Below are 14,350 nucleotides of genomic sequence, written 5' to 3' on the forward strand. Positions count from 1 at the left end.
TTACGCATTTTGCATGACATCGATGGAAGACATAAAAAATGAATAAAACGCTCACTGAGCGATAAACTCCAAATGTGAAACGAGATTGTTTATTTCTCACCAAATATGACATTTCAGTCATAAATATTTCAACGAATGTTTTCTACTACCATCATCATTAGACCGTGTAAGTTTTATGTAAATCTGTGATCTTCACGATTTTGTTTCTTACCAATTCTGTAACGTTCCTTTAAACAATTGTGCTTAGCAAAAATAACCAGGATACCAGTCACAGATTCATATGTGAATTAGTATTGGCTGCTGGTAACTTTATATTCTTGTAAGCATACTTTTGTTGTATTTAGTAAGTTAGTTACTTTTTGTGCCTATAAGCAGATCTATGAAATTGTGAAATTTGGCGCAATTTGTGCTGTAGGATAATCTAGCGTTTTCGCTATCCTCTCAAATATAAGTTTTTTGGTGCATGGCAAGAAAATTAAAGCACAGCACAAGTGTGGCAAGGTTGGCTTGTGCGTAAAGCACTCGCCTCTCACCAAGGTGACCTTGGTTCGATTCCCGGCCGGGGCCATATGTGAGTTGAGTTGTGCGTTGGTTCTCTGCTGTGCCTCGAGGGTTTTCCAGACCATCCGGTTTTCCTCCCTCGGGAAAAAAAAATCAAACACTTTCGATCTTTGGCTGTGCTCCGTGGTAATAATGAGTTGATGTGGCTGGCAGCCAAAGGCGCCCTTGCATGCCAGCTTCTCGAACACATTGTAGCCGCGTCCTTCGCAATTCAGCTCTTAGCTGCGCGTAAGGATGATTAGCCCCCCCCCCCAAATTATTTATTACTTAAAACTCCAAGTACCTGCTAGATGTTTCAATCAATTCCCCCTAAAATATTGTTGTTTCCTCGTTTGGTCTAGCAACAAAGTTTTTCTGATGTTCCTGATTCTAAAAAGCAAGAGTAGTTGAATAATTGCTTCCTTAACCAAACACTTCGTACATACACCAAGTACAAAGTCAATGTGTGGTGCAAATAATTTTGTTTTTGAGAGCGACTTAACATGAGAACAGGTGTCCGTCCTGTAGAACGGACGCTTTTACTTAAACTGTTGTTATTACTCATGACACTATGGGAAGACTGATTAGACAACGTGAAAGATAGAACAGACATCCAAGAGGAAGTATCTGATTGTTTTAAAGTAGGGTCAAAGATAATGTTTCCACATCGTGTAATAGTACAAAGATGTTACATATTACAGATCGGAACCTCAATGTCAAAAAACTGATTACAGCCTTATGAATACTATCAAGCTTAGGTCTTTTCACACTAGAGAAAATCTCTGTGTTGGACACGGATCCGAACTGTGTTATCTGGTCTGACCTTTTCACACTACAACATTTCAACATGATGCTGAACTGGGTAGAGTTCTCAAAGCGACCCTGCTCAGGAGGTGGGTTGAGGAATTTCCTTTACTATCATAGGATTAAAAAAAGACATAGCAATAGTGTGTTTTCCTCCTAGGATGGTTGAGGCATTTCCTTAACCATCCTAGGAATAAAACATATATAGTAACTTTGTTTTTATCCCAGGATAGTTGAGGCATTTTCCTTAACTATCCTAGGAATAAAATAAACATGGTAACTTTGTTTTTTTAATCCTAGGATGGTTAAGGCATTTTCCTTAACCACCCTAGAAATAAAAAATACATGGTAACTCTGTGTTTTTCCTCCTAGGTTGGTTGAGGCATCTCCTTAACTATCCTAGGAATAAGTATAGGGACTCGTTTTTCATCTTTTTTCATTGAAATGGTTGCCGAATAAAAAATATATGATTCTGGGAAAAAAGGTTTAGATAGATAGCTTATGGACTCAACTGTTAAAGATATTTAATAATAGACATTGGTAAAAACATATGAATATAATTTTTTGAAAAATTAAGCCAGAGTTTGCATAAAATAACCATGAAACAGTTTATGTGTTTTTCCTTCGTACACTTGTTCCTAATAATTCTTGTTAATTCTTTACAGCTGTATGTAGAGGTTCATGTGGTGATGGCACGTGTAGTGCCCCGAACACATGTACCAGATGTCAACAGACTCCATACGGGACGACCTCGTGTCAGCGCATGGCACCAGCCTATGCAAGCAGTTCTTATCCAGGTATTTATAAAATACTAATTTGTAGGTCACCAGAAAACAAAACAAGTTTCTTTGATTTCTTACTTGCTTACCTACTGCTGGTTAAATGGGGGGGGGGGGGGCATGGAAGAGGTGATTGCCTCCATGCCCCCTGGTCGTTGCCTTGGTACTCTTGAAATGTACAGTAGAAATTCACAATTTCCTCATAGGGTGCTCTTTACCAAGGACAAAATGCCGTGGTGCCCTTGCCCTTTCGAAAACAAAGCATACAGACATATGCCTCTGATGGCATGTAGGGTAGCACTAGCAATGAATAGGAAGAAACTATAGAAATAGTCAACTTGCGGTTGAAACCATGCGTAAAACTCTTTGTGGGACCGGGAGTGTTGGCTCTGAAAAGAGCCGGTGTGGTCTCGCATTTCAAACAGTACACTCTGCTCGTCTTCCAGAACTTGAAGCAGCTCTGAACAGCTTTATGAAATTGGGCCAAGGGCCAAAAGCCTGTGTAAGCACAAAAACTTGCTTAGCATTTAAGAACGCTTGCTCAGCAAAAGTAAGTAACCAACCAGAACTCCATACAGTTACCATTGCTGCGACTGGTACCCAGGTCAATCCTGGCTTGTCCAAGAAATTTGCTAAGCAGAATTTTCTGCCTATCAGCTTTATGAAATTAGGCCCTGATTCTAAAAGAGCACTGACCTTTCCCTTCCTGTCCTGACCCCATTGTATTGCCTAAATGGTCGATAACCAACCGGTCATTGGTCACTAGTGTCCAGGTAGTGTCCAGAGAGGAAACAGTCAAGGTGGCTCGAGTGATTAAAGGTGGCATAGACCGAATATGATGTGTTCGATGTTCGAAACAGAGATAGATAGAAGTTCCATCGTGTAATTTGCTCTGAGCAGTCTAGTAGTGAAATGTCTGGGTTTGGACTCTAAGGTCATTGCTGGTTACAGCTGAGTGTCTCGGTTTACCACCCTATAGACTCGTCTAAAAAACTCTCTCTTAGTTTGGTCAAGTTTGTAGTTAACTCCAAAACATGCATGGCATATGGAGTGACAGGACGGTTTGGTTGTTGAGGTTACATGGACTTATGTAATTGGCAGTTCGTCTGCTGTTGGTTTGGACAATAAATACAATACAATACAATACAATACAATACAATACAATACAATACAATACAATACAATACAATACAATACAATACAATACAATACAATACAATACAATACAATACAATACAATACAATACAATACAATACAATACAATACAATACAATACAATACAATACAATACAATACAATACAATACAATACAATACAATACAATACAATACAAAACAATACAATGCAATATGCTTATACGATTTTGATTTATCTAAGGGGCCTGTTTAAATGAAGTTTATACCTTTGGTAACCAAACAATAATGAGCCAAAAAACTTTCTTCAATCTAAATGATGTTTCTGCATGAAACAATTCTCAGACTGTATTCAAGGTAAGGCTTATTCTTCCTGCATTGACATAATCACTCCAGGAGGACTGTTTTTTTTTTCCCAAGCCTGTTGTTGTCTTGATGTCCTAATTGTGATCGGTTGGCGATGTTTTGGCTGGTGCATTTTTTTTAGTGTGCGGGTCTTTTGTATTTTGTTGCTTTGTATTTCTAACTTAACTTATTTTGTAATTCATATAGTTTTGTTATTGATTGTGTATACTTGTATTTGGCCAGTGGATGTCAAGTTTCTATGTTTTTTAACGTGGACAATAAATAAAATCTAATCTAATCAGATATTTGGCGATATCTAAAAAAAGCTGCCGCCTTTTTAATTGAAATTTGTGCAGGTTAGTTTTATTGCCTTTAATGTAGGATTAAACAATAAAATGGTTACTGAAACCCAAGTATACTTTGCCTTTAACTCTACAAAGCTTAGGGTAGTAGAGAGACAGAAAGACAGCACTGTTGTTCTACCAACCCAGCCGTCGATTTCACCAAACTCTTCCAAATTTAGGATTAATCTTAGGACTTTGACGAGTTAAGTTGCGTATATCCAAAGGTGTAGGACGCATTGAACCCATCCTAAGTTAGGACGGGTTACTCGTCCTAACTGGAGATAGGATTAATCTTAGCCTTTCGCGAAATCGGCTGCAGGCTTTGTAGATTGTAAAAAATATAGTGCAATATTGAAATAACCAGACTGTTCCGACGAGTGACGCAACAAATTAAGTTTCCTTCTGTTTTGAAAAACAACTCCAGACAAGCTGTGAACTCAATCAGAGACAAACCACAGATGACATCCGCCATGTACCAGTTCATAAGAGAGTTAATGAAATTAACACTATGTACATGTAACTCGAGGCACTCGAAGTGTTAATTGTGAATAAATTCACATTACTTGTTTGGTTTATTTCCTGGGTTTGTAAAAGGGAAGAGTTGGACAAATGTATCACTATCAGGTTTGGCCCTAACTTCTTTTTCTGTGACTATCCACTGGGCCCAGTTTGTAGTTATCAGCTTTTCACTAGTCCATTTCGTTCATAATATTAATACTTTATATCATAGAATGTTCATATTAAAATAGGGATGTTGTTCATGGTACATGTATGCAGCCCTGATACTTCACAGAGGCAATGGATGCGATTGCCTCCATGTCCTTGCCTCCATGCCCCTGGTAAATGTGGGGTGGGTTTCAGGGGACATTCTTTGTGGCAGGATGGCTTTGTAGAGGTGCTGGTCACCTGTTCCTCCTCGTCACGCACTATTTTGATCCATTGTTTCTTTATGTATCGTCTTGTATATTTATATTTTTATGCCAGTGGTTAGTCTAATAAAACTAAAACTAAATGCATCAGTGCCCTTGAAATGCCCAAGTAGAAATTATCGATTTCATGATTGGGTGCCCTTTACCAAGGAGAAAATGCCTTGGTGCCCTTGTCCTTTCAAAAGCAAAGCATACAGGGCTGATGTATGCCCTTAACCTTTTTTAATGGACTAGTCACAGGGCCCAGTCAGCTTCGAACTTGGAATCTCATCTTTGAGAGGGCAATAAGGCCATTTTAATTTTACAAAGGGTACTTTTATTGCAAAATTTGAAAGTCTATGGGAAACTTTTGAAGGAGCACCAAGGCCAAGACCAGGGGCAACAGAAGACATGGCTTTAGTGGCCTCCGTGTTATTCCAGCTTCTTATTTCACTTGTCCATCAGCCTTCTCACTAGTCCATTATTTCATGTTAAAGTACAGATGCTTTCATCAGAGTTTGCCCTTAACTTTCTCACTGACTACCCAGCAGGACCAGTCAGCTTGTAATGTCACTAGTCCAGGTCCGGGCCTTGAAATGACCCATGGCACCCACAGCATTTGCCCTGTGCTTTTGCTGTGCTGCCCTTTTGCAAAGTTCCAATACAATATTACTTTTTTCCTTATAGAAGTGCCCCTTTTCAGAGGAACATTGCTGTGCCCCTTCAACAGCGAAGTTCAAGGCCTGTACAACTGTGAACAGGGTTTGCTCTTGGGCCGATTACACAAAGAGCTACGATTGATCTTAACTGCAAATCAATCGCAGTTGCTTAGTAAAGTGTGATATGTCACAATACAACTCACTATGGCGATACTGACAACTCATCTTAAGAGTGAAGTTCAAGGCCGTACAACGGTGTACAGGGTTTGCTCTGAACTGTTTCAGTGACTACTTCTAGCCAGCAAGACCAGTCTGCTTGTCATTTCACTTGTGTCCGTCAGCATCTTCACTAGTTCATAAATAGGAGTGCTTTTCAACACTGAACTAGTCTAGTCAGCTGGACCACATGGAGTGAATTTTGACTGGTCTACAGGTGTTAACTTTTGTCCATTAATGGTCCAGTGGGCCACTGTCACACACAAAAAGAAACTTGAAAAACAATTTGTGGAAACAGTTATTGACAGACTTGATCACATTCAACATCACTTTGGTGTCAAACTAAAAATAAACTCGGACAGCCACACTGTAAACACATGTACACCATACTAAACATATTAGAACAACGATCATTTAAAGAACAATGACTATTTCGGGGGCGGATACAGTAGTAATTTTAACGTTAGGTTAGAACAGTCACCAGAAACAAGAACCCCACTCTAACCAATCAATCAATCATTTTTACTCTCCCGCTTTTGTCCAACATTAGGGATATGTTTATTCCAGTTACACAGTCTCCTAGGTGATTTGTGGTGTAGAACTCTGAAGCCAGAAGCGTTGTTCCGGTGTGGCTTGGAGTTGTTCTGGGTTCACTTTGCCATGTCTAGCCGAAACGGGAAGTCAGTCCTCCTGGAAAGATGGAATAAATTGAGCCTTTTGTTCAGAGTGGCAACGATTTCTCACCAAGATTTAGGAAGGAGAAGCAGCTTGATTAGTTTTGGTAACATGAATTGAAAACACAATATTTTAATGTATTAATGTTTGTAGGAATGCAATGTGTGAATGTTGTCAAGACAGTTTTGTTTTTGCAAAAATGTTTTTGTTAGCAAGGCTAAAAATCTTAAAATCGTAATCGCCTGCTTTACATATGTTGAGGATATAGAGACTAGGGAAGGCAAGGCCATTTCAAAACACTTCCATTTGAAAATCTTGAATTCTATGCTCTCTAAATGTGATAGAGTGAAAAACACCACTTTTGACATTTGAGTTGTCCCTCATATGGCTCTTTAAAAAAAGTGGTGGTTATTTCACTCTTTTAGAAGGGTTTCACTCCTGAGTGAAAAATCACTCAAAAAAGATGCAAACTTAAATCTAAAAGAGAAGAAGACCACTCAAAAAAGAGATGTTCCTCATATGGCTCTTCAAAGAGTGGCTTTGCACTCTTTTGCATTTAGACAGTGGGAAGTTTTTGAAAGGGCACCAGGGCCAAGACTAGGGACCATGGCCTCGGTGATCTCTCTGTAATTCCAGGTCTGCACCGGAAAAAGTCATTGGAAGAAATTTGAAGTATTTAGGGTAGAACAGGGTTTGAATGTTTCTTGAGTGGTCTAGTTTTGTGAGATTTACATTTGTTGTTTTTGAGCTGGCTCTCTTCCTGCCAAGTTGGATTGCATGGATGTAGAGAAAGTTGAGACTTTCATGAATCATTGATGAATGCACCACTCTAGACATCTGCCAGATTCGGTTTGATTCAAGAGAATATCAGGGGCAATTTCATAGAGCTGCTAAGCACGAAAATTTGCATAGCATGAAATTTCTTCCTTCATAAAAAGAGGATTACCTACCAAATTTCTATTTGTTACTGGTATTCAGCTGTCGTTTGCTTATCCTGAAAATCACATGGAAATTTGAATTGGTTGGTAATCCTGTTTTTATTACGGTAGAAATTTAATGCTAAGCAAATTTTGGTGCTTAGCAGCTCTATGAAATTGGGCCCGGATTGGGTTTGATTCAAGAGTAGATCAGCTCCAGGAATTTGACAAATCCGGCAGGTTATGTCCGACACTTTCTCATGTCAAGAAATTCCTTAGACTCAAAACCATTCTTGACACTCTGGAAATTCAAGTTATGTTTGGAGGTGGAACTATGTTGGGCTGTCCCTCTGGTATTGCAATAAATCTACAAGTATAGAGGAAGTTGATGTGACAATTCCCTGATGATGTTTTCTCACATGTAGAGTAATTCTTACTTGGTGTCATATTGTAAAAGGGTTCGAAATTAGCGGTCGCCCAATGCGAGTAAAAGTAGCGGCTGGGGAGTCCAATCCTTTCATTTACTGGTAAGTTGATGGGACACTTCCTCGATGGTGTTTTCTTATGTAGAAGAAGTCTCACTTGGTGTCATGTTTTAAAGGGAAGTACGTTTGGTAGTTACTCAAAACAACTTAAAAACTGACTTGGTAACGAGCATAGCTGTTGATAGTATAAAACATTGTGGGAAACGACTCCCTCTGAAGTAATGTAGTTTTGAGAAAGAGGTAATTTCTCACTAAAACAATAAAAGACTTCTGGCTAGAAGTCTTTTATTCCTATCTGAAAGCACATAAATTCGTCCAACAAGGGTGTTATTTCTTGCATCATTTTCTCGCAACTTCGATGACCAATCGAGCTCAAATTTTCACAGGTTTGTTATTTTATGCATATGTTGAGATACACCAAGTGAGAAGACTGGTCTTTGACAATTACCAGTAGTGTCCAGCCGTCGATTTCACAAAACTCTTCCTAACTTAAGACTAATCTTAGGACTTAGAACGAGTCCAAACCCTGCGCTATAGCATGCAGACCTTAAGATTAATCCTGAATTAAGACGAGTTACTCGTCCTAACTCGAGATAAGACAAGTCCTAACTCTTTGTGAAATCGACTGCAGTGTCTTTAACAGGGTCTGTATATGTATTTGGTATGGACTCTGAAAATACTGCAGTATTTTTTCTCAGGTAGGACTAGTATTCTTCCTGTGTGGACATAACCGCTCCAGATATCTTTTGGCAATATCTCAAAACCAATTGGTGGCTTAGCAGTTCTTGTGGTGAAGTCATCAGAGCTCAGTTTCATAAAGCCTGTAAGCACAACAACTAACAACATGTGTAAGCACAGACAAATTTCGTTGAGACTGGTGCCCTATTCATTTTTTGCTTAGCAGAGAAATTTGCTCGGCAGTATCTGCTTAACAAGAGCTTTATTAGAGTGTGGGTTCGATTCCCACATTTTATTAGGCCCACACCACATACTCACCACTACAGACATCAATCAAGTTTCATTGGAGAAACAAATCCATACAGTTGACAGTGACTTTGAGTACAGTGTCAACTTCTGACCAATCAAGGTGTTTGTACATGTATGTATGTCACCTACGTGTATGAGTAGGAATGTTAAGTCGACCAATCACATCAGTGTATTCCACCTTTGTACTGCACACTGTATGGACTACGAACCAATCAAATATTGAGCTTCAATTGTGTCAATCTGTAACAACGCTGTAATTTTGACCTTTGAAGAGTTCCAATTAAAAGCTGTTTATTGGCATTGATTAGCGCACTCTTCCATGTCCGGAATTCAACCCCAGAGTGTGCCTGAGGGTCGCCCATCAAAGTTTGTCATCTTCTGACATAATAGACATATTCTTAAGTCTCAACAACAATTCTTGTTTTGTAAAAATTCTTGAATATTAAAAAGAAAGGTTAGTGGCTTGACTTTTTTCCAACCCTAGCGGAGTCTTTCCCGAAGGCTAATTGTTGAACCTAGTACCACCCATGAACAACGAAGCCATAAAATCTTTGTTGTTTTGAAGGACTAGCAATTTAATGGTCCTTGCTCAACCAAGGCTCATTGACAATAACATTATCAGTAACCAGTAAGTTTATAAAATGCATACACTTCTGTTCACAGCTAAGTGTTTACTGTTTGATAACCAGTTATGCACGAAGGAACTCCTTGCCCTAACTTTTCATCATCAGACCACATGCTCGAGGCCGGTGTTTTTAGCGTCCGGGCCAGTAAACTCCACCCAGACCAGTAGTCTTGTGTTTTTCATTAAGTCTCTTTTAAAAAGCCCCCAAATGATGTTAAATGATAACTTTGAGTCTGATAAATATCTTAACATTCTGTTGAGTATCTAAGTATAAGAATGAGATTTAATCTTCTCTATAGTGCCTGTTCAAACAAAATGCAGATTATTAAACATTGACCCTGGCGTTTAACTTTGCTCTTGAAGGAGGAGCACAGCAATTTTTATCTTGAAGAGGGGCACTTAATGAGGACAATGAAACAAATTTTCCCCTGTAAAAAGCACAGAGCACCGCGGCAATTGTATTGGCTGCCATGGAATATTTCAAGGCTTAGTTGAACCCGGTACATAGTTTTTTTCTTGGTCTTGTAAAAAAAGTTCTGGGCTGGATTTCACAAAGAGTTAGGACTCGTCTTATCTCGAGTTAGGATGAGTAACTCATCCTAACTTAGGATTAATTTTAAGGTCTGCATGCTACAGTGCAGGGTTGGGACTCGTCCTAAGTCCTAAGATTAGTCTTAAGTTAGGAAGAGTTTTGTGAAATCGACGGCTGGTCCAGTCAAAAGTCGAGCATCAAGCCATAGAGCAAGGAAGCCCTGCGATCTATTGGACTTTGCCCTCAAGTTTGAGCCTTGTTCAAACTGTACACTGCTGCTGTGTGTGTCTTGGTGCTTGACACTCCTTGTTCAATGCTTGCAACAGAGACACTATTATAAACGGTCCGATTCTAAAACTACTAGCTTCTGGCCTGTGGTTCATTGTAAAAAATTCAAGCCCTACTACTGTGTGTGTCTTGATGATCAAACAGAGAGGCTATTATACAAGGTCCCTTGACTCAGATCATAGTCTGATGACTTAAACTTGAACTTCTCATCCAAAACTTCCAGTCTTCAACTGGAATTATTCCACCAGATGTTTTTAGAGTTTCTTTGGGCAGGATGTGGTTGTCTTGAGTTGACAGCTGGAAAGATTTACTGATCCCTCAATGATTCTCACAATCGCATGAATTATGCCTACAGATAAATGCTGTATCCTCGTATCAAAACACTGTGTCAAAACACATTTTGCATGTAGTGCACATCTGGATGTAGGGCCCAATATCATGGCTCTGCTTACCAGCGAATTCTGTGCTTACGATCACGATTCCCCACTTACGTGCAAGCGCAGAACTTCTGCGCTAGCCTTGTAAGGTAGAATGCCTAGTACTTGGAGTACGCACGCACAGAAGCCAAAATTCACCGCTAACCTGTGAAATACGCTTGCCGTAAGCACATAATTCCCTGCTTCCATAAGCGCCAATTCTGTCCTGAAATTGGGTCCTGATCTTCAAACTTTGCTTGGTTTGAAAACCGAGGAAGTAAGGTTTGCAGTTATCTTTTGAGTTGTGTTGGTTCAAGTTGGATTTCAAATCTGGAACAGAGTAAAAACCTTGGAACTAAGGTTTGCAATAACGCTATATAGTTTACATTTCTTTTGAGTTGTGTTTCAAGTAGGATTTCAAACTTTCAATGGTTGAAACCTTGCAGTATACCACCATAGTTATAAAAGATTGAGTTGTGGTTGTCTGAGTAGGATTTCTAACTTTGCTTGGTGGGGAAACCTTCTAGGTGTGGTGGTTTTGGTCTGAGAGTTGATCATCTTTTTTTTAATAGAATTTGTGCACTGTGACGACTGAGTGTAATCTGACATGCATAATGGGTTTGCCCTTATATATTTTTAGTGGCTGGACAGCAGGACTAGTCAGCTTGTCGATTCACTTACTAGTAAATTTGGCCAGTGGATTTGGGTACTTTATCAAAAATTCCACAGACATACGTTAAAGGCAGTGGACACTATTGGTAATTACTCCAAATAGTTATTAGCATAAAACCTTACTTGGTAACAAGTAATTCTGAGGTCTCGGAATCAAGCATCTGAAAGCACACAACTTCGTGTGACAAGAGTATTTTTTCTTTCATTATTATCTTGCAACTTCGATGACCAATTGAGCTCAAATTGTTAATGTTACATGTTTGTTACTTAATGCATATGTTGAGATACACCAAGTGAGAAGACTGGTCATTGACAATTACCAATAGTGTCCAGTGTCTTTAAACTTACAGGGTTTGAAGATAATGATAGTGGAAAGCTTCCCTTAAAATATTACTAACTAAGGTTCTGTAGTTGTTGAGAAATGGGTAAAACAAGTCACCAAATAATTGTTGTCTCAAGTGCGACAACAATTATTTAAGCATGTAAAATCCCACTTACTAATGGTATTATACCAAAACCATAGCAAAACTGGTTAATACAATTTTACATGCTAAAACTGAGATGAAAATTGTTTGTTTTACTCATTTCTAAAAAACTACAAGACCTCAGTAAGTAAAATTTGAAGGAAACTATAATAATTTTAAAACTGTGTAAGTTTTATGTAAATCTGTGGACATTGCGTTCTGTATTAGAAAAAAGTACATAGACCCTTTAAGGATGAATGGCGTGCATTTACTGAGCGTGGGCGCTGTCAGTGGCTTGCCAAAAATCTGAAGTAACACTCTGGTAAACAGGACATTGTAGTACCCTCAGTGGTTGATTGGCACTCTAACACACACACTACTCACAGACTACTTGAAAGAAAGTGCTTGTTTATGATATAGAAGTCCCTTACACATCCAGCTGATGGTCACATTGGGTCAGGGCTGTTTACAAGGTCCTTCTCATAGAACCCCCCCCCCCCCCTAAACCCAACCATGCTGTCATACCTCCATGGTGTCCTACAAGGTCATGAAGGTCTAAGAGCTACTTAATTATTAACAAGGCACAATTTTCTAAAAACATTCAAAGGCTCTTGTCTGGAAGAAGTTTAAAGGAACGTTACATAATTGGTAAGAAACAAAATTATGAAGATCACAGATTTACATAAAACTTACACGATCTAATGATGATGATGGTAGAAAACATCCCTTGAAATATTTCTGTCTGAAAATTCAGATTTGATGAGAAATAAATAATATAATTTCGTGTTTGGAGTTTATCGCTCAGGGAGCATTTTTATTCATTTTTGTTTTGGCATCGATGCAATGCAAAATTTGTAATCGGCTTTTCAACGTTCTCTCTTGACCCAGCTACGTGTAGCCGATCGCTCTCAAACTTCTACAGGTTTGTCAGCTTATGTATATGGTGGATTACATAAAGTGTTTACACTGCCAGCAACTTTTTTTGCTAGCAAAACCAATTCTGTAATGTTCCTTTAAGTTTAACGTATTGTCAAATTGTTGGAAAAAGCAAGCGTGAAAGAGAGTGATGTTGTCCATCTGGCTGAGGTCTTCCAGAAGTGAGTTCAAGAGTCTTGGTGCTATGTTGGAAAAGGCCCTGTCCCGGTAACTGGCTAGGCGAGTTCTAGGAACATGAAGCGTATTGCTTGTATGCTAGCCTGAACATCTGACATCACTTGTCAAGGCTTGTGAATTATATAAGCCTTGAGCCTATGTCTACCTCCTTCCAAAAGCACCTTTGACCTCCCATTTTTTTTTTCGTGGAGATTCACAGTCAAATCCTTCATTATGTAACGCAACTTTACATACTCACAGTGTGCAATGCAGTATGAAAGTGCAGCTGCTGAAAAACATCACCTCGGACCAATCAAAATACAGATACATGTATGGGAAGCTTACATCACTGCACATTTTATCCAATGAAATCATTGTATCCAATGGAATCATTGGGTCTGTAAACCAGTGCCTGTCTTTAAATATCCTTGTGGATAAAGACAGGGGATCAGTTTACATGTATGGCTCTTTTCGTAACCACGGCTTCGGCTTTGGATTCGGCTACAGTCCGGCTGAAGCCCTGAGCACTTATACGCAAAGCACGCTCAAAATGTAAAAACAGTCGCAGGGCCAATCTAGCTTGAGCTGAATCTGGAACCGCAGCCGTGGTTTCGAAAAGGGCCTATGAATGCAATGCCATGGTCTTTGACCCCCGACCGTTCATATTGGGTCAGGGTCATTAACAAGGTCACTCTCCTGACCCCTCCTCATACTTCATGTGTCATCTAGGCCTTTATTGAGCTATGTATGATCATGTACTTTAACCTCTGAGCTGCTACATCATTCTTCTTTGTTGACTTCCAAACTCTAGAAGAAGATGATAACCCCACAGACCCTACAGCAACACACCCTCAGTATCACCCAAACTCTGAAAACATGTGTGTACGCAGCAAGGGTTGTAGCTAGACCAATTTTAGTGGTGGACAATAAATCAAATTTTGTTGGAAGTCTATTGAGTGCAAGGGGATCAACAAAATTGTTCATGTTTAATTATGGGGCCGTTATTGCTGAAGTGGGGCCAGGTTCCCAAATTGTTCGTGTTATGGGGCCATGCAATAAGTTGAAGGGCCTTTTGATTGTGTTCTTTCTCTGTGACATTTGATACTCCTTATCATTAGATGTGTCTCAGATCAATGCAAAGTGAACAATATTTGAAAACTGTGTCGGGCAGCATAATGTATTTTTGCTGGGCAAAAATTGTGATTCCTGGGGAGGCCCGCCAAGCTCCGCCCACCGTGGCTACAACACTGTATGCAGCATTTGAAAGCAGTTATGTTTCTGACACTATATTTTCCCAGGTCGTAATGTAAACTTGGGTGTGATCCCTGGCCACACGGCAGCAAACTGTTATAATGTTGTCGTCTGACTGGCACCCCCCAACAATGATATTGACAAAACAGGGAGATCACCAACATACACTGTAAGGCTAGGTAGCTAGTTCAGTTGGAAGAGTGCCGGCATATAAATC

At 39.4% G+C, this 14,350-nt stretch overlaps 1 protein-coding gene across 1 annotated transcript in view; it reads left to right on the forward strand.

Moving 5' to 3' along the window:
- The window catches only part of LOC117301758 (fibrillin-1-like), a 111,843-nt gene that overhangs the window by 11,975 nt on the left and 85,518 nt on the right, over positions 1–14,350 (forward strand). The window contains exon 3 of the mRNA XM_033785779.1: positions 2,010–2,141. Coding sequence (XP_033641670.1) covers positions 2,010–2,141 — 132 coding nt within the window. The remainder of the gene's footprint in view (positions 1–2,009; positions 2,142–14,350) is intronic.

Source organism: Asterias rubens, chromosome 17 (assembly GCF_902459465.1).
Source record: "Asterias rubens chromosome 17, eAstRub1.3, whole genome shotgun sequence".
Taxonomy (NCBI): domain Eukaryota; kingdom Metazoa; phylum Echinodermata; class Asteroidea; order Forcipulatida; family Asteriidae; genus Asterias; species Asterias rubens.